Source organism: Pogoniulus pusillus, chromosome 6 (genome assembly GCF_015220805.1).
Source record: "Pogoniulus pusillus isolate bPogPus1 chromosome 6, bPogPus1.pri, whole genome shotgun sequence".
Classification (NCBI taxonomy): domain Eukaryota; kingdom Metazoa; phylum Chordata; class Aves; order Piciformes; family Lybiidae; genus Pogoniulus; species Pogoniulus pusillus.
Genome location: NC_087269.1, coordinates 3,669,063 through 3,686,543, shown reverse-complemented (window position 1 = coordinate 3,686,543; position 17,481 = coordinate 3,669,063). Strand labels below are relative to the sequence as shown.

General features: G+C 44.8%; 1 protein-coding gene across 5 annotated transcripts in view; it reads left to right on the top strand.

Moving 5' to 3' along the window:
- The window catches only part of WDR11 (WD repeat domain 11), a 66,217-nt gene that overhangs the window by 2,144 nt on the left and 46,592 nt on the right, over nucleotides 1–17,481 (top strand). For all 5 annotated transcript variants that reach the window (XR_010302488.1, XM_064144255.1, XM_064144253.1 and 2 more), the window contains exons 2-7: nucleotides 367–478; nucleotides 6,920–7,073; nucleotides 11,040–11,213; nucleotides 13,567–13,753; nucleotides 14,692–14,857; nucleotides 16,441–16,555. Coding sequence is in view for 4 of the 5 variants with exons in the window: in XM_064144255.1 (XP_064000325.1) it covers nucleotides 367–478; nucleotides 6,920–7,073; nucleotides 11,040–11,213; nucleotides 13,567–13,753; nucleotides 14,692–14,857; nucleotides 16,441–16,555 (908 nt within the window). In the remaining variant the exon portion in view is untranslated. The remainder of the gene's footprint in view (nucleotides 1–366; nucleotides 479–6,919; nucleotides 7,074–11,039; nucleotides 11,214–13,566; nucleotides 13,754–14,691; nucleotides 14,858–16,440; nucleotides 16,556–17,481) is intronic.

The window sequence follows — 17,481 nt, the reverse complement described above, 5'->3', positions numbered from 1 at the left end:
CTGTCTGCATGCTCATACATGAAACTTGGGAATGCACTTCCCAATCCATTGCCTGTCTGCATGTTCATATATGAAACTGGGGAAAGCACTTCATGTATTCCTGTCTGCTGCCTTAAATTTACAGGAGAGGATTTCTGTGAATGAAGACAAAGAGATGCTTTGGGGTAGCTTAGAGTTCCATTAGCAAATGGTTCAGCAGACAGTGCAGCAACAGCATTTTGTAATGCTTTTGAGTTTTATTTAATCAGTTTTTACTGTTTGATGCATGTGTCTAGTAGCAAGTATCTAACTTGAAGAAAAGTCTTGCTGTGGAGTGGTTTTTGGTCTTTTCTGTTTGATTGCTGATGTTGATATGTGATTTTCTAGGGGCTGGCAAGGTTTGATTGCATATGGATGCCATTCTCTTGTGCTGGTAATTGATGCTGATACTGCTCAGACTTTGCAGGTTTTGGAAAGACACAAAGCTAGCGTTGTCAAGGTGAGGTTTATGTGTGTTTTAAGGTATATTACTTGATTCTAGTGCATATGTTATTTTTCTGAGTCATTGTAAATGCTTGACATGATATGGCACTTGATTTGCACATAAAATCTGGGGTAAAATGCCTGTTGGTTACATGATCTCTTTTGTAGCTAAATCAAACCATACCTGCTGAAATTTGAACTGAGGTTGAAGGTATAGAATATATAGAAATACATAACAGTGTTGTAGAACACAGAACTGAAGTGTCTTGGGACAGAAATTTCTAAGTAACATTACAAAATGCTAGATGAGTCTTTTTTGGTTGACCTTTCCTTCCTTATCTATTTGATGTGGACTTGTTCTGCTTTAACACTACAAAATACTAGGTGAATCTTTTTTTGGTTGACCTTTCCTTCCTTATCTATTTGATGTGCACTTGTTCTGCTTTAAGGATGAACTAAGATAGGCTGAAGATACCAAAAGAATAAAGAAACCTTAATGCTAAGCTAGTGGGAATTTATCTATCACAAAAATGACTGGAGGTAGTCAGTGCACCTTTTGATTAGAGTTGCTTTTCAGGTTCCTATTTTTGTTCTTAGCTGTAGAAAAAAAACAATAGCAAATAAAATTGAACATTTGGTTTTAGGAATAAAAAGAAGTGGCTAACATTTAAGCCTAAGTGTAGACTAGCTGTATTTTTTGCTTTGAATGTCCTTGATTTGAAATTTGAGAGGGTTTGGCTTTGGGTCAAGCATGGAACACTTTGATGCATCATTTCTTTGATATGTGCTTTCTTTGATACATCATTACTCTGATGGGACATTTCTGTCACTCTGGAGAATGACAGACTGAGGGTGCAGAAGCATGTTTGGCTGGCAGATGAAATATTTGATAGCCCTTAGCCCAGATGTTATATTAGAAAGCAGGCAGTGATTTATGAAGAAAAATACATTTTTTTTTAGATAGGAAGATTTGGGGATTTTTGTGTTTCTGTAGTTTCTTCTGCCAGGCAAGCAGCAACAGAACAAGGGGACACAGCCTCAAGTTGTGCCAGGGGAGGTCTAGGCTGGATGTTAGGAGAAAGTTGTTGTCAGAGAGAATGATTGGCATTGGAATGGGCTGCCCAGGGAGGTGGTGGAGTCACCATCCCTGGAGGTGTTGAAGCAAAGCCTGAATGAGGCACTTAGTGCCATGGTCTAGCTGATTGGGTAGGGCTGGGTGATAGATTGGATCTTGGAGGTCTCTTCCAACCTGGTTGGAAGATGTCCTGTGAGGGGGAGCTGGGGCTGATCAGCCTACAAAAAAGGATGCTGTGAGGGGAGACCTTACTGCTCCCTACAACTACCAGAAAGGAGGTTGTAGAGAGGTAGGCACTGATCTCTTCTCAGAAGTTACTAAAGACAGAATGAGAGGGTATGGCCTCAAGCTGCTGCAGGGCAGGTTTAGGCTGGACATCAGGAATATTTTTTCATGGGAAGGGTTGTCAGGCACTGGAATGGGCTGCCCAGGAAGGTGGTCAAATAACGATCCCTGGATGTGTTTAAAAGCCATACGGATCTGGTGCTTGGGGACTTGGTGGAGTGGACAAAATGGCTGGACTTGATGATCCTTTCCAGCCTGGATGATTCTATAATTCTAAGAAAAAATTTGAATGGACCTTCTGGAAATAGCATGTGATTTTTTTTTTTGCTAGATGTAATTGTCTTTAGATAAACCATCTTGACAATCTCATTACTGTGTATCAATATGTAAAGGTGAGTGCCAATAGGATGGAGCCAGGCTCTGCTGGGTGATGTCCAATGAGAGGATGAGGGGCTGTGGATTCAAGTTGAGGCATAGGAAGTTCCATGTAAACATGAGGAGAATTTTTTTTCCCTGTGAGGGTGACAGGACCCTGGAACAGGCTGTCCAGGGACTTTGTGGAGTCTCCCTCTCTGGAGTTATTCAGGATCTGCCTGGATGTGTTCCTGTGTGATCTGTTCTAGGTGATCCTGCTCTGGCATGGGGATTGGACCTAAACCATTCTGATTCTATGAAATGACTTAACCGGTCTCTGAGTAAGGAAAAGTTGTTTTTTGTCAGTTAGGTCTGAGCTGCCTATGGCAGCAATCATGGAGCAAGAAGTACTCCCTATATCAGTACCATGCTTCTCTGTTGGCAGCTTGCTGGATAAAGCATAATCTTAGCCTCAGTTCTCTTCAGGCTACCCTTTAAAATGAGCAAATCAATTCCAGTGTCTGTAATTGTGTGAAAAACAGAAGATGAAAGTGGGAGCTGTAATAATGACCTTGCTTTAAAATCTCCACTTAGCTTGATAATAAGTTGTAGCCGAATGAATTTTTCATCCCTGTAGTGATAGCATTTTAATGTTCTTCACTTAACGTTCACTAGCTTTGAGAAGGATCACGATTTGAGTAGGAAACCAAGTGCTAAAGTCCAAATAGTTTTTATTTCATTTATAAGATAATTTCTCAAACTCACTGTCTGCTGCTTTGTTATTAACAGAAATAGACTGTGAGGAGAAAGAATGAAGAGAAATTCTGTTCTTCTTTGAGAAGTAGACATTACATGAGAAATTACTGAGCTCATGATCACTGCAGATAACTTTTCCATGCAGTTGTAAAGAATTTTCAAGTTCCTGACTTCTGATTTTGTTTGTAAATGCCATGAGCCTAAAGAAGCTGAGGGAGGTGTGTAAGAAGTCTGCTGTGTATGTGTGACTTAAACCATTTTGTATTAGTGCTTCATGCCAGCAAACAGTCTACAGGAGATCCTCTCTCCCCAAAACCCATGCTTCAGCTAAAACATAACCACTACCTGCAACCAAAAAACCAACCAACCAAAACCTGATTGTTTCATCATCCTTCTGCAGTCAGCTTAACTGTTTTTGTTGAAACATCCTGGCCTTTGGGTGTGTTTGCATAGAATCATAGAATCAACCAGGTTGGAAGAGACCTCCAGGATCATCCAGTCCAACTTAGCACCCAGCCCTATCCAGTCAACCAGACCATGGCACCGAGTGCCTCATCCAGTCTTTTCTTGAACACCTCCAGGGACAGTGCCTCCGCCACCTCCCTGGGCAGCCCATTCCAATGCCAATCACTCTCTGTGAAGAACTTCCTCCTAACATCCAGCCTAGACCTACCCCGGCACAACTGGGGACTGTGTCCCCTTGTTCTGTTGCTGGTTGCCTGGGAGAAGAGACCAACCCCACCTGGCTACAATGTCCCTTCAGGTAGTTGTAGACAGGAATGAGGTCCCCCCTGAGCCTCCTCTTCTCCAGGCTAAACAACCCCAGCTCCCTCAGCATCTCCTCATAGGGTTTGTGTTCCAGGCCCCTCACCAGCTTTGTTGCCCTTCTCTAGGCACGTTCCAGCACCTCAACATCTCTCTTGAATTGAGGGGCCCACAACTGGACACAGTACTGAAGGTGTGGCCTGAGCAGTGCTGAATACAGGGGAAGAATAACCTCCCTTGTCCTACTGGCCACACTGTTCCTGATGCAGGCCAGGATGCCATTGGCTCTCTTGGCCACCTGGGCATGCTGCTGGCTCATCTTCAGCCTACTATCTATCAGTACCCCCAGGTCCATTTCCTCCTGGCTGCTCTCAGCCACTCTGTCCTCAGCCTGTAGCGCTACTTGGGATTGTTGTATTAACTGTGTGATAATGTAATGATTTCTGTGACAATAGATTCAGACTAGTTGTCCATATGACATCTGTGGGATGTTTGTATGGCATGGATTGTACCTGATTTCTTTAAATGTAATGCTACAGAGTTAACTTCTACAAAAGAAAATGTAATTACAGAATGAGTGGTTTGATTGAGAGTTGAAATTTCACTTGTGTGCGTTCTGATGTGCTGATAAAAAGTGATAATAAGGGGCTTGAAATTAGGTGAGATTGTGAAAAGTAGAAAACCTTCACCTCTGATTCTGTTTCTGACCAGTGCTGCTGTATTTTGAAGTCAGGGTAGGGAGTCAGTGACCAGTCCAGTAAGAAAAAAAGTTGCTTTAGCAGAGGGATCATGTGTGAGGACTGTTGGAGCAATGTGGTTAGAATGAGAACAGAGGGCGGAGAGAGCAGCATGAGCTCTGGCTGAGACTGGATGCATTAAAGGTCTCTTTTTTGTTGTTCATAACTTCATGGCAGCTCTTCCCTTGGGAAATGAAGCTTTCCAGGCTTGGATTTTGCTTCAGAATAATGCATATTTAACTGAGGAGTTAACAACTTTGCAGGTTTCTGTAATTACATTGTTTTGATAGTAACATGGATGTCTCCTTGTGAATAGCAGGGAAGTAGAAACTGCATCACTGAAATTGCAGGCAGAGGAGAGTCTCCCAAGATTTCTTCCTTACTCTGGTAGAAAGGCACTTTGAGCTCATAGTTAGATCTCTTCAAAAGCTGCTTGCTAAGTTGTTATTATTCAGGTAGACTCTTGCAGAGTTAGTGGTGCCCACCTTTTATTCAGTGTCTTTTAAGTGTCTGCTGTGAGTGGTGTGTTTAACCTCACCCTTTCTCTGTCAGGTGTGAAAGAACACAGCTAGCTACTGAAAGTGTCATTTTTGTGATAGGTCAATTCCCACTAGCTTAGCTTAGGGTTCTTTATTCTTTTGGTATCTTCAGCCTCTCTTAGGGGCATAAGTTCACCTTTAAAGCAGACAGCAAAATAAGTCCATGTCAAATAGATAAGGAAGGTGTCGGACTTATCTCTTTATAACCTCCACGGAGTCATCTTGTAGACAGAGTGTTTCAGATTTCAAGACATGTAGTTTTCATCAGTGTTGCCAACTTGCAAGCCTTTGCAGCTGGAAATCCCAAACCAGAAAGTGATGTGTGGAAATTAATGGTGGCAATGTGCAGAACAGGGTGAAAAAGGTAACAAAGATAACACTTGTCAGGACTAGAGGTTGGACTTGATGATCTCTTGGGGTCCTTTCCAACCCATAACATCCTATGATCCTGTGACTAGCTTGACATGAGACATCATGTATGATTTAACACTTGGACTTCATGACCTTAAAGGCCTTTTGCAACCTAGGTGATTCTGTGATTGTGTATGGGAGAAAGACTTCCTCCCCAATCCACAATATACTTATTTTTACTAGATTAGGAAGATGGTGTGTTTTAGGATGGATGTACAAGCTGTAAACCTTCATTTCATTTCATGTGAGCTTTCATTTTGTTTGAAGTCAGTGATTCTAGGTCTGTAGATGCCCACTGAAACTCAAACACTGCCATTTAGTTTCTTCTAAATATTTGAGTAGGTATTTTTTTATACATTGCATCTATGATCTAGTTGATTGGATAGGGCTGGATGGTAGGTTGGACTGGATGATACTAGAGCTGTCTTCCAACCTGGGTGATGCCATGATAAATAGAATCAACCAGGTTGGGTGAGACCTCCAAGATCATCCAGTCCAACCTATCACCCAGCCCTATCCAGTCAACTAGACCATGGCACTAAGTGCCTCATCCAGGCTTTGCTTCAACACCTCCAGGGACGGTGCCTCCACCACCTCCCTGGGCAGCCTATTCCAATGCCAGTCACTCTCTCTGTGAAGAACTTCCTCCTAACATCCAGCCTTTACTTCCCCTGGCACAACCTGAAACTGTGTCCCCTTGTTCTGTTGCTGGTTGTCTGGGAGAAGAGGCCACCCCCTACCTGGCTACAATGTCCCTTCGGGTAGTTGTAGACAGCAATGAGGTCACCCCTGAGCCTCCTCCAGGCTGCACACCCCCAGCTTCCTCAGTCTCTCCTCACAGGGCTGTGCTCCAGGCCCCTCACCAGCTTTGTTGCCCTTCTCTGGATGCCTTCCAGCACCTCAACATCTCTCTTGAATTGAGGGGCCCAGAATGGGACACATCACTCAAGGTGTGCCCTGACCAGTGTTGAGTACAGGGGCAGAATAACCTCCCTTGTCCTACTGGCTACACTGTTCCTGATGCAGGCCAGGATGCCATTGGCTTACTTGGCCACCTGGGCACACTGCTGGCTCATCTTCAGCCTACTGTCTATCAGTACCCCCAGGTCCCTTTCCTCCAGCCACTCTGTCCCCAGCCTGTAGCACTGCTTGGGGTTGTTGTGGCCAAAGTGCAGAACCCTGCACTTGGCCTTGTTCATCTCATTGGCCTCTGCCCACCTATCCAGCCTGTCCAGGTCCCTCTGCAGGGCTCTCCTACCTTCCAACAGATCAACACCTGGATTGCTGTAATTAGCTTCAGGAACAAGGACTGTCAATTTACTTGGCCTGAAAGTATCAACCATACAATCATGCAGCACACTTGCAACATGCACAGCTGATGGTAGCTTAAATGTGTGGTTGCACAGATGCTATTAATGTTAATTGTTACTATGCTGTTTAGTTGAGTGAATTACTCTTTGTTTATCCATCTGGAAAGTGTGTAGTATCATGCCTTAAGTTTGCCTCCTTTGACCAGTTTTCATCTGTCTCTTCAGGTTAAATGGGCTAAAGAAAATTACCATCACAATATTGGCTCTCCGTATTCTTTACGTTTAGCTTCTGCCGATGTCACTGGAAAAATCATTGTGTGGGATGTGGCCACAGGCACAGCTCGTTGTGAAATACAAGAACATGCAAAACCAATTCAAGGTAATGACAGATGTGGGGTTTGTGTGGGGAGAATCACAGAATGGTTTAGAATGGAAGGGACTTCAAAGATCATCCAGCTCAAATCCCCCCGCCATAGGCAGGGACATCTCCCGCTAGAGCAGGTCGCTCAAGGCCTCATCCAGACTGGCCTTGAACACCTCCAGGGAGGGAGCATCAACAGCTTCCTTGGGCAGCCAGTGTCTCACCATCCTCACTGCAAAGAACTTCTTCCTACCATCCAGTTTCAATCTCCCCTCTGCCACTTTAAACCCATTCCTCCTTGTACTGTCATTACAAGACCTTGTCAATAGTCCCTCCCCAGCCCTCTTGTAGCCCCCTTCAGAAGACCACTGCAAGGTCTCCTCCAAGCCTTCATTCTTCAGGCTGCAGAGGCCCAACTCTCTCAGACTGTCCTCAGAGCAGAGCTGCTGCAGCCTTCTGATTGTCTTTGTGGCCTCCTCTGGACTGTCTCCGACACTTCCATGTCCTTCTTGTGTTGGTGACTACAGAACTGCACACAGGACTCCAGGTGGGGTCTGAGGAGAACAGAGCAAAGGGGCAGAATCCCCTCCCTTGCCCTGCTGGCCATGCTGCTCTTGCTGCAGCCCAGCACAGGGTTGCTGTCTGGGCTGCACTCACACTGCAGGCTCATGCTGAGCTTTTCATCACCCCAGACCCCCAAGTCCTTCTCACCACCCAGCCTGGAGTTGTGCTTGAGATTGGGCCCACCTGTCTCCCAGAGAGGTGCTGTGAGATTTAATTAATTTTGGTAATATTTCTCGGGATATTCTGATGAAAAGTTCCAATCTACTGTTATGAATGTGATTGATTGAAATAATATTGACAATATCAAGGACATCTTCATGCTTTTGAATTGGGGATATAGTGTGCTTTGCATCACACCTGAATGTGAATGCCATCTGGAGTTAAGAGTTCTGGTTATGCACATCTGCCTTGACAGTTATTGAGGTAGTTCATCATTGAATATACTGGCATGCTAATATACACTTGCATTATAACTAGAGAGCAGCTGTGCAGTTGTCTTGATTCACAGGAGTGAAGAGATATTTTCTTTGCATACCAATATTAAGATGTGAAAAGTGACTGCATACATCTTAGCAGAGAAGACACTTGTCAATAAGGGAGGTTTCACATAAAGCTGGAGCTAGGAGTGTGAAGACTTGAAACTGAGGATGACACATTTGAATTTGATTTCTAGTAAACATAAAACACAAGGATTAAAACAGTCAAGAGAAGGAGAAATTGTGAAAGTGATAGAAATAACTTGGGTTTGGCTTTCACAGCATCATAGAGTGGTTTAGGTTGGAAGGGACCTCAAAGGTCATCGAGTTCCAACCCCCTGCCATAGGCAGGGACACCTCCTGCTAGAACAGGTTGCTCAAGGCCTCATCCAGCCTGGCCCTCAACACGTCCAGGGAGGTTGTGGATCACAGAATCACAGAATGTGATCTTTGGGCAACCTGTGCCAGTGTCTCACCACCCTCACTGCAAAGAACTTCTTCCTAATATCAAGTTTCAATCTTCTCTCTGCCACTTTAAACCCATTCCTCCTTGTCCTGTCATTACGTGACCTTGTCAATAGTCCCTCCCCAGTTCTCCTTGAGCCCCCTTCAGATACTGGAAGGCCACTCCAAGGTCTCCTCCAAGCTTTCCTATCTTCAGGCTGCAGAGACCCAGTTATCTCAGCTTGTCCTCATAGAGCTGCTGCAGCCCTCTCAGCATCTTTGTGGCCTCCTCTGGACTGGCTCCAACAGTTCCATGTCCTTCTTGTGTTGGGGGCTCCAGAACTGCACACAGTCCTCCAGGTGGGGTCTGAGGAGAGCAAAGTGGGAGGATCACCTCCCTTGCCCTGCTGGCCACACTTCTCTTGCTGCAGCCCAGGACATGCAGGAGGAGAGTTTTTTCATATGAGAGGAGAGTTCAGTGATGGTGTTTGCTGCTTTCATTTCTGTTCTGTGGGTGTAACACAGTGCACCTGGGAAGGTCTGAAATAGAGTCATAGAATGTGTTGGGCTGGAAGGCACCTCCAGAAGTCATTTGTTCCAACTCCCTTGCAGTCAACAGGCGCATCCTCAGCTAGATCAGGTTGCTTGACAACGCTTAGGTTGCTCTAAGCCTTGTCAAGCCTGACTTTGAATGTCTCCAGGGATGGGGCCCCTAACACCTCCCTGGGTAAACTATTCCAGTGTTCCACTACCTTCATAATAAAGAAGTTGTTCCTGGTGTACAGCATATGTCCAAAATATGTCTAATATACATCCCCCTAAAAATTATCCAAACAGTTCTGGGCAACTGGATGGTGGATGATTCTTTATCCATTGCACAGAAAGTCTTGACAGCATTCAGGAATTTCACACATCTCTAGGGGGGGAAAAAATAACCAATCCAGAAAAAAAAGCAAAAGCAAACCCAAACCAACAACAAAAACAACCTCTGTCAAGAAAAAAAAAACCAAAACAAAATCCCAAACAAGCAAACAAAAAAGCCTGAAGAAAGGATTTATGAAGATTTAGTTTTGCTTGTGCTAGAGGCTGGAAGCCTGGCCTGGAGGTAAGTGTTGTATTAGTTGTTCTTATTATTGATGAAGTAAAATTTAGAACTCTTATTTCTTTTTCTCTTCTTTATTTCCCCCCCTCCCCCTCTGCCAAACTTAATGAGTTTCTAAGAATAACTTACATTGCTCTATTTTAAAGACCTCTGATTATGGCTTGTGTTATATGTTTGGTTTTCATTTGGAATCCCATTATGATGAAAACCCACCTGTGAAATTAGGTTGTCTTATTATTACTCTGTTTTTATTAGTCCTGTGAAACCAGATAAAACATTCTATGCCTCCTTGTGGGACACTGAAAATTTATTCTATTGACTGCACTTAGTTTGATTAAGTTTTATTTCTTTTTGTGTGCCTGTGTGTTATAAGTTGCTTTTTATTTATACCCATTCACTGAATGTTTGATTGCTTTTGACCATGCTGTTTGAAGATTTCTGTAAGTTTTCAGACCCAATTTTTTTCTCTGGGTGGGAAAAAAATGTAAATAAGCAACAGATTTAAAATTCTGTTGTGTCTTCTGATTTGGTTCAGCAGTAATCATAGAATCAGTCTGGGTTGGAAGGGACCACAAGGATAGGGCTGGGTGCTAGGTTGGACTGGATGATCTTGGAGGTCTCTTCCAACCTGCTTGGTTTTTATGATTCTATCATCATCCAGTTCCAACCCCCCTGCCATGGGCAGGGACACCTCACACTACATCAGGCTGTCCAGAGCCTCATTCAGCCTGGCTTTAAACACTCTCAGGGATGAGGCTTCCACCACCACCTTGAGGAACCCATTCCTGGCTCTCACCACCCTCATGCTGAAGAACTTCTTCGTAACATCCAGTTTGAATCTTTCCATTTCTAGCTTTGTTCCATTCCCCCCAGTCCTATCACTCCCTGACAGCCTAAAAAGTCCCTCCCCAGCTTTATTGTAGGCCCGTTAAGATATTGAAAAGCCACAATAAGGTCACCTCCAGACTGAACAGCCCCAACTCCCTCAGTCTCTAAAAAAAGCAGCTTTGATTTTGCTTTCCAGCTGTTTCTGAGGCTTCTGGGTTTTTACAAGCCTGTAGAAAACGGTGCAAATACAGAGATGGAGCACCAGAGTGATCTGTAGGTTTTCTGTGTGTAGGATAACAGCTGGAGCCTCACTGTTTCAATGAAGGGAGAAGTGATGCACTGTCTGAAAAGATCTGAATTCCTCAGCTAGGATGTGAGTTGTGTGCATGTATTTAGACAGCTATAACTCAGTTTCTTGTTGCTTGTTAAAAACATAAATTCAGGCCAGAAGGGAAACTTTGGTTTCAAAGCATCTGGTTCTTGACAAGTCATTGTTCATCTCTTTAAAGAGATGTTAGAGAAGAAGAATGGTTTTAAAATGTCACTGTTGTTCCTTCTTTCTTTTGACAGACATGCAGTGGTTATGGAATCAAGATGCTTCTAGAGACCTACTGCTTGCAGTTCATCCACCTAACTATATTGTACTGTGGAATGCAGATACAGGCACCAAACTTTGGAAGAAAAGTTATGCTGAAAATATCCTGTCTTTTTCATTTGACCCCTTTGATCCCTCACACTTAGCTTGTAAGTTTATTTGTATAAAGTACCTTGAATGTGTGATCAGAAAAAATGTTAGACTTAAAATGGTTAATACTGAGACTAAAAGTAATGGGTTGGAAAGAATAGAATCACAGAATATGTTTGGTTGGAAGAGACCTGGAAGGTTATCCAGTCCAACCCCCAGCTCATCAGCACTGAACACCAAACCATGTCCCTAAGTGCCAGGTCCACAAGCTACTTGAATACCTTTGGGAATGTTGAGTCCAGCACTGCCTGGGGAGACCATTCCAATGTTTGACAATCCTTTAAGTGAAGAAATTTCCTAACATGCAACCTGAACCTCCCCTGGTAGAGCATGGAACCATTTCCTCTAGCCCTGTCACTTGTCAACTCAAAGAGGCTGTCTTGCTCCATCCTCCTTTCAAGGAGCTGTAGAGAGTCATGAGGTCTGCTCTCAGCCTCTTTTTTTCTAGACTGAACACCCCCAGCTCCCTCAGCTGCTCCTTGTAGCCCAGGTGCTGCAGGCCCTTCATGAGCCTCCCTGCCCTTCTCTGGATATGCTCAAGCCCCCTCAATGTCCTTCCTGTAATGAGGAGCCCAGAACTGAACAATCATGCTTGAGATGTGGCCTCAGCAGTGCTGAGTATAGAAGGATGATCACCTCCCTGTCCTTACTGGCCGCTGTTTCTGATACAAGCCAGGATGCCATTGGCTTTCTTGTCCACTGGGCATACTGCTGACCTATGTTCAGTCAACTGTCAACTGAAATAATGTCATAGTTGCCAAGAAGACATCTCAAAACCAAGACAGGAGAATCTTTGGCCAGTGTGGAGTCTTCTATAACTTGATGCCATTGTGGGTGGGAATATGAAAGCTAGGCATGAGCAGAGAAGGTGGAGACCTGCAAAGAGATGTTTGAAGCTTTAAGAGTTGTAAAGTGTGTAGCTAGGGAGCTGGAGGAAGCCCAGTGTGATGAGCCCTGTTAAACTGACATTAAAAGCTATAAAAGGATTGATGCTGAGAGGGAATCACTGAGATGAGTAGACCAAGAGTAAAGGTTACTTATAACAGACAGGAATACAGTGTGGACTGCAGTTTCAGAAGCAATGCAGTCATCAAGGGGGATGTAATGCAGAATTACTCACATTTTATAAGGACAAAGCTAGGAGAAGTCAGAGTCACTATTTTATTCTTTAGTTTAGCTTCCTCACTCCTGATGTGTAATGAGACAGTGCAGTTCCTGGCTTTTGTGGTTGTATTTTCTTGTTACCTGTCAATCCATCATATAAGCACAGAGTGAGGTTTTAGCTCCATCTTGCCACTTAGCTGAATCTTTGTGCAGCAACATAAAAGATATGAATGAACTGTTCTTTGAGCCATAGAATCAGAGAATCATTAAGGTTGGAAGAAGACTTCTAAGATCATCAAGTCCAACCATCCTTTGCACAAGAACAAACAATAGTGATACAGTGTGGGCAACCTTGAGTCCTGTTTGCATTGTGAAGCTTAGTTAACAGAGTAACTGTTCTGAACAGCCAAGAAGTTTCTGTCAGTAATTTCCACAGTATCTTTTTAGTATAGACTAAAGTGCATTTAGTGGATATAGAATGATAGAACTGTCAGGGCTGGGAGTGTCCTCAAGGATCATCTAGTTCCAGCTCCCTGCCATGGACAGGGACACTTCACATTAGATCAGGTTGCTCAGAGCCACATCCAGACTGGCCTTAAAAACTTCAGGGATGGGGATTCCACCACCTCCCTGGGCAATCTGTGCCAGTGTCTCATCACTCTTATGGTGAAGAATTCCTTCTTAACATCCAATCTGAATCTTTCCACTTCTAGCTTTGTTCCATTCCCCCCAGTCTTATCACTACCTGACAGCCTAGAATGTCCCTCCTCAGCTTTCCTGTTGCCCCCTTCGGATACTGGAAGGCCACAATAAAGTCTCCTTGGAGCATTTCTTCTTCAAACTGAACAACCCCAACTCTTTCAGCCTGTCCCCGTAGCAGAGCAGCTCCAGCCCTCTGATCATCCTTGTGGCCCTTCTCTGGGCACCTTCCAGCACTTCCAGATCTTTCTTGTAACAGTGGCTCCAGAACTAGTCACAGTGCTCCAGGTGGAGTCTCACAAGTGTGGAGTAGAGGGGGAGAATCATAGAATGGTTTAGTTTGGAAGTGACCTCAAAGATCATCTAGTTCTAGTATGAATTAATTGTAATGGACCATCTGCTGCTTTTAAATGGAAGTTGCTGGGTTTCTAGAATGAAGGCTTTTCTCCCTAATATGACATATTACAGCTAAATTTCATTCAAGTGGGATGCTACATTCAAGTTGCAGGTTGTTCTTTGCTACAATAACAATTGTTTTTCTTGATACAGTGCTCACCAGTGAAGGAATAGTGTTCATCTCTGACTTCTCTCCTTCCAAAGCTCCTGCCAGCTCAGGGAAGAAAGTTTACATCTCTAGTCCCCATTCCAGTCCTTCTCACAACAAGCTGGCTGCTGCTACAGGAGCTAAAAAGGCCCTTGATAAAGTAAAAATACTAATCAGTAATGAAAAGCCAAGGTGGGTGGCAAATATTTCTCCTCAGTTAATGTTTTTTTCTGCCTATATATTTCATGTGTACAATTAGGAGAAAACCTTTAAGATAATTAGTTGAAAAAAGAAAATTCATTGTGGTCAGAGGCAAACCCAGGGAGGTTCTCCCCCTCTGCTCTGGTGAATCCATACCTGGAATACTGTGTCCAAGTTTGGGCTCCACAGTTCAAGAGAGACAAGAACCTGCTGGAGAGAGTCCATCACATTCTGTGATTCTGTGATCCACATCCTCCCTAGGCAACCTGTGCCAGTGTCTCACCACCCACCATGGTTTGGGTTGGAAGAAACCTCAAAGCTCATCAGTTCCAACCACTGCTGTAGGCAGGGACACCTCCTACTAGAACAGATCACTCAAGAACTCATCTAACCTGGCCTTGAACACCTCCAGGGAGGCTGTGCATCACAGAATCACTGAATGTGATGAAAGATCACATTCTGTGACTCTGTGATCCACAACCTCCCTGGGAAACCTGTGCCAGTGTCTCACCACCTTCTTTGTCAACAGCATCTTCCTAATATCCCCTCTGACATTTTAAACCCATTCTTCCTTGTCCTGTCATGACAAGACCTTGTCAGTTGTCCCTCCTCAGCCCTCCTGTATATAGAAATGGAAGTCAGCAGTATAGTTAAGAGTAAATGGTATGGCAGCTAGTGCACAGCTCTGTGTTTGACATGACTGTAAGATTGTAGTTGTTCCATTTGCATCACATCCATGGTAACATTGCAGTCTTCTTTAGACAAAAGCTTTCAAAGGTCAGTGATGCTTTGCAGCAATGAAATGGAATTCTGCAGTTGCCCAGTGATCAAAATGGGGAATGCCTTATGAAAACTGCAGATATGTGCTGTTGAGTTGGAAGCATTTGCTGAGACCATCTGATTTAACATTTCTGTCTGCTGTTTTACAGTGCTGAATCTGTAACACTCAACGACTGTCTTCAGTTGTCATTTTTGCCTTCTAAAAGGAACTACATGCTCCTGTTGTATCCCAGAGAAATCTTGATTCTTGACTTGGAAGTGAACCAGACTGTGGGTGTGATTGCAATCGAAAGAACTGGTGTGCCTTTCATACAGGTGATGGCTGTTCCACTGCTTTCTGTCACTGCAAGAGTTTTCTGAGCTCATCTGTAAGTTTGTGATGAGGCCACATCTGGGGTTGTTCAGCCTGGAGAAAAGGAGGCTCAGGGCAGACCTCATTGCTCTCAACAACTACCTGATGGGACACTGTAGCCAGGTGGGGTCTCTTCTGCCAGGTACCCAGAGACAGAACAAGAGGACAGAGCATCAAGCTGTGCCAAGGCAGGTTCAGGCTGGATGTTAGGAAGAAGTTCTTCCCAGCAAGAATGATTTGCATTAGAATGGGCTGCCCAGGGATGTGGTGGAGTTGCCATCCCTGGAGGTGTTCAAGACTGGATGAGGCACTTAGTGCCATGGTCTAATTGATTGGATAAGGCTGAGTGCTAGGTTGGACTGGATGATCTTGGAGGTCTCTTCCAACCTTGTTGATTCTATGATTCTGTGAATATTGTGTTCAATTCTGGGCTGCTTAGGACCTCAGGGAACTGATTGAAAGAGTCCACCACAGAGCCACAAAGCTGCTGCAGGCAGTGGAACATCTCTCTGCTGAGGACAGGCTGAGGGAGCTGGGGCTGGTAGCTTGGAGAAGAGGAGTCTGAGGGAGGGACTTCATTCATGTGTGAAGGATGGAGCTAGGCTTCTCAGAGATGCCCAATGATAGGATAAGGAGCAGTGGGTGCAGGCTGGAGCATAGAAGGTTCCATGTGAATGTAAGGAAAAACTTTGTTAGGGTGACAAAACTGGCCGGAGCAGCTCTGCTACAAGAGTTTGGGCTCCTCAGCCTGGAGAGGAGAAGGCTTGGAGGAGACCTTGGAGTGGCCTTCCAGGATCTGAAGTGGGCTACAGGAAGGCTGGGGAGAGACTATGGACAAGGTCTTGTAATGACAGAAGGAGGAGGAATGGGTTTAAACTGTCAGAGAGGAGATTGAAACTGGGTGTTAGGAAGAAGTTGTTTGCAGTGAGGGTGGTGAGACACTGGCACAGGTTGCCCAGGGAGGTTGTGGATCACAAAATGTGTCCCTGCAGGGCTTTGCAAAGAGTCTCTCTGCAGCCTTCTTGTACATTAGTGTTGTTGTTTGGTTTTTTTAATGACTAAGCAACAACAAAAAAACCCAAACCAAACAAGCACACCCAACAGAAACCTCATCTCTAAAGCAGCAGGTAATCCAGAGATAAACTTTGAGTTGCTTTCTCACATTACTTGACCTCCCTAGTCTCAGCTACTGTAACTAAAGACATTCATTGAAGTGTTCCATTAATGCTGCCATTTTTACTGAGTTTGCTGACATTGATGAGATCCCCTCTCAGTTTTCTCTTCTCCAGACTAACAGCCCCAGGTCCCTCAGCCTCTCCTCATCAGGCAGTGCTCCAGTCCCCTCATCATCCTCCTAGCCCTCTCTTGGAGTCTCTCCAGTGGATCCCTGTACCTCTTCAACTGGGGAGCCCAAAACTGAAGGCAGTACTCAAGATGGGGTCTCACCAGGGCAGAGTAGAGGCAGAATTTTCTGTTAATTTGCAAGTGTGCTTTGCATAGGATAACATTTTGCTAGCAGAGTATGATGTAGTGTTTCTTTACCTAGGTGATTCCCTGTTTCCAACGTGATGGCTTGTTCTGCCTACATGAAAATGGTTGCATAACTTTGAGAGTTCGTAGATCTAACTGCAGTGTAACTGGAACTCCACATGAAGAGCCAGGTATGTTTGTTTTGGGGCAGAAATGTCCAGAGCTCCACTTGGGGACATTTTAATGCTTTAACCCAAATATTACCTGTCACATCCCGTAGAGGATGGTGAGTAACACCTTTTCTAGTGGCTCTTTTTTTCCTTCTTGTGCATTACATTGAGGTGTATCACAGAAACATCCAGGTAGGCAACGCCCCTCAGGATCACCATAGTCCAACCTAGATCCCTACTCCACAAGATTCACCTCAAACCATATCCTAGAGCACTGCATCCAAACCACCCTGAAACACATCCAGGGTGGGTGACTCCACCACCTCCCTGGGCAGCTCATTCTAATCCCTGACCACTCTCTCCATGAAGAACATTTTCCTAATGTCCAATCTAAACCTCTCCAGCCTCAGCTGAGGCCATTCCCCCTTGTTCTGTCTCCAGTGACCTGTAAGAAGAGCCCAGCAGCAGCCTCTCCACAATGTCCCTTCAGGTAGCTGTAGACAGCAATGAAGTCTCCCCTCAGCCTCCTCTTCCTCACACTACCCATCCCCAGCTCCCTCAGTCACTCCTCATCAGATTTATTCTCCAGGTCCTTCCCCAGCTTTGTTGTCTTTCTCTGGACCCACTCCAGTTACCTGTGAGACCAGCACGAACTTCTGCAGTGTCCTTTCAGGTGGGACTTCTTAGGATATCATGTAGTGACAGGCCTAGGGGGAATGCAGCAAAGGTGGAGGTGGGTAAGTTCAGACTGGACATGAGGAAGAAGATCTTCACCATGAGAGTGGTCAGAGCCTGGAATGTGTTGCCCAGGGATGTGGTTGAGGCCCTGTCCCTGGAGGTGTTTAAGGCCAGGCTGGATGAGGCTCTGACCAGGCTGATCTAGGGTAGGGTGTCCGTGGGCACGGCAGGGAGGTTGGAACTGGCTGATCCTTGTGGTCCCTTCCACC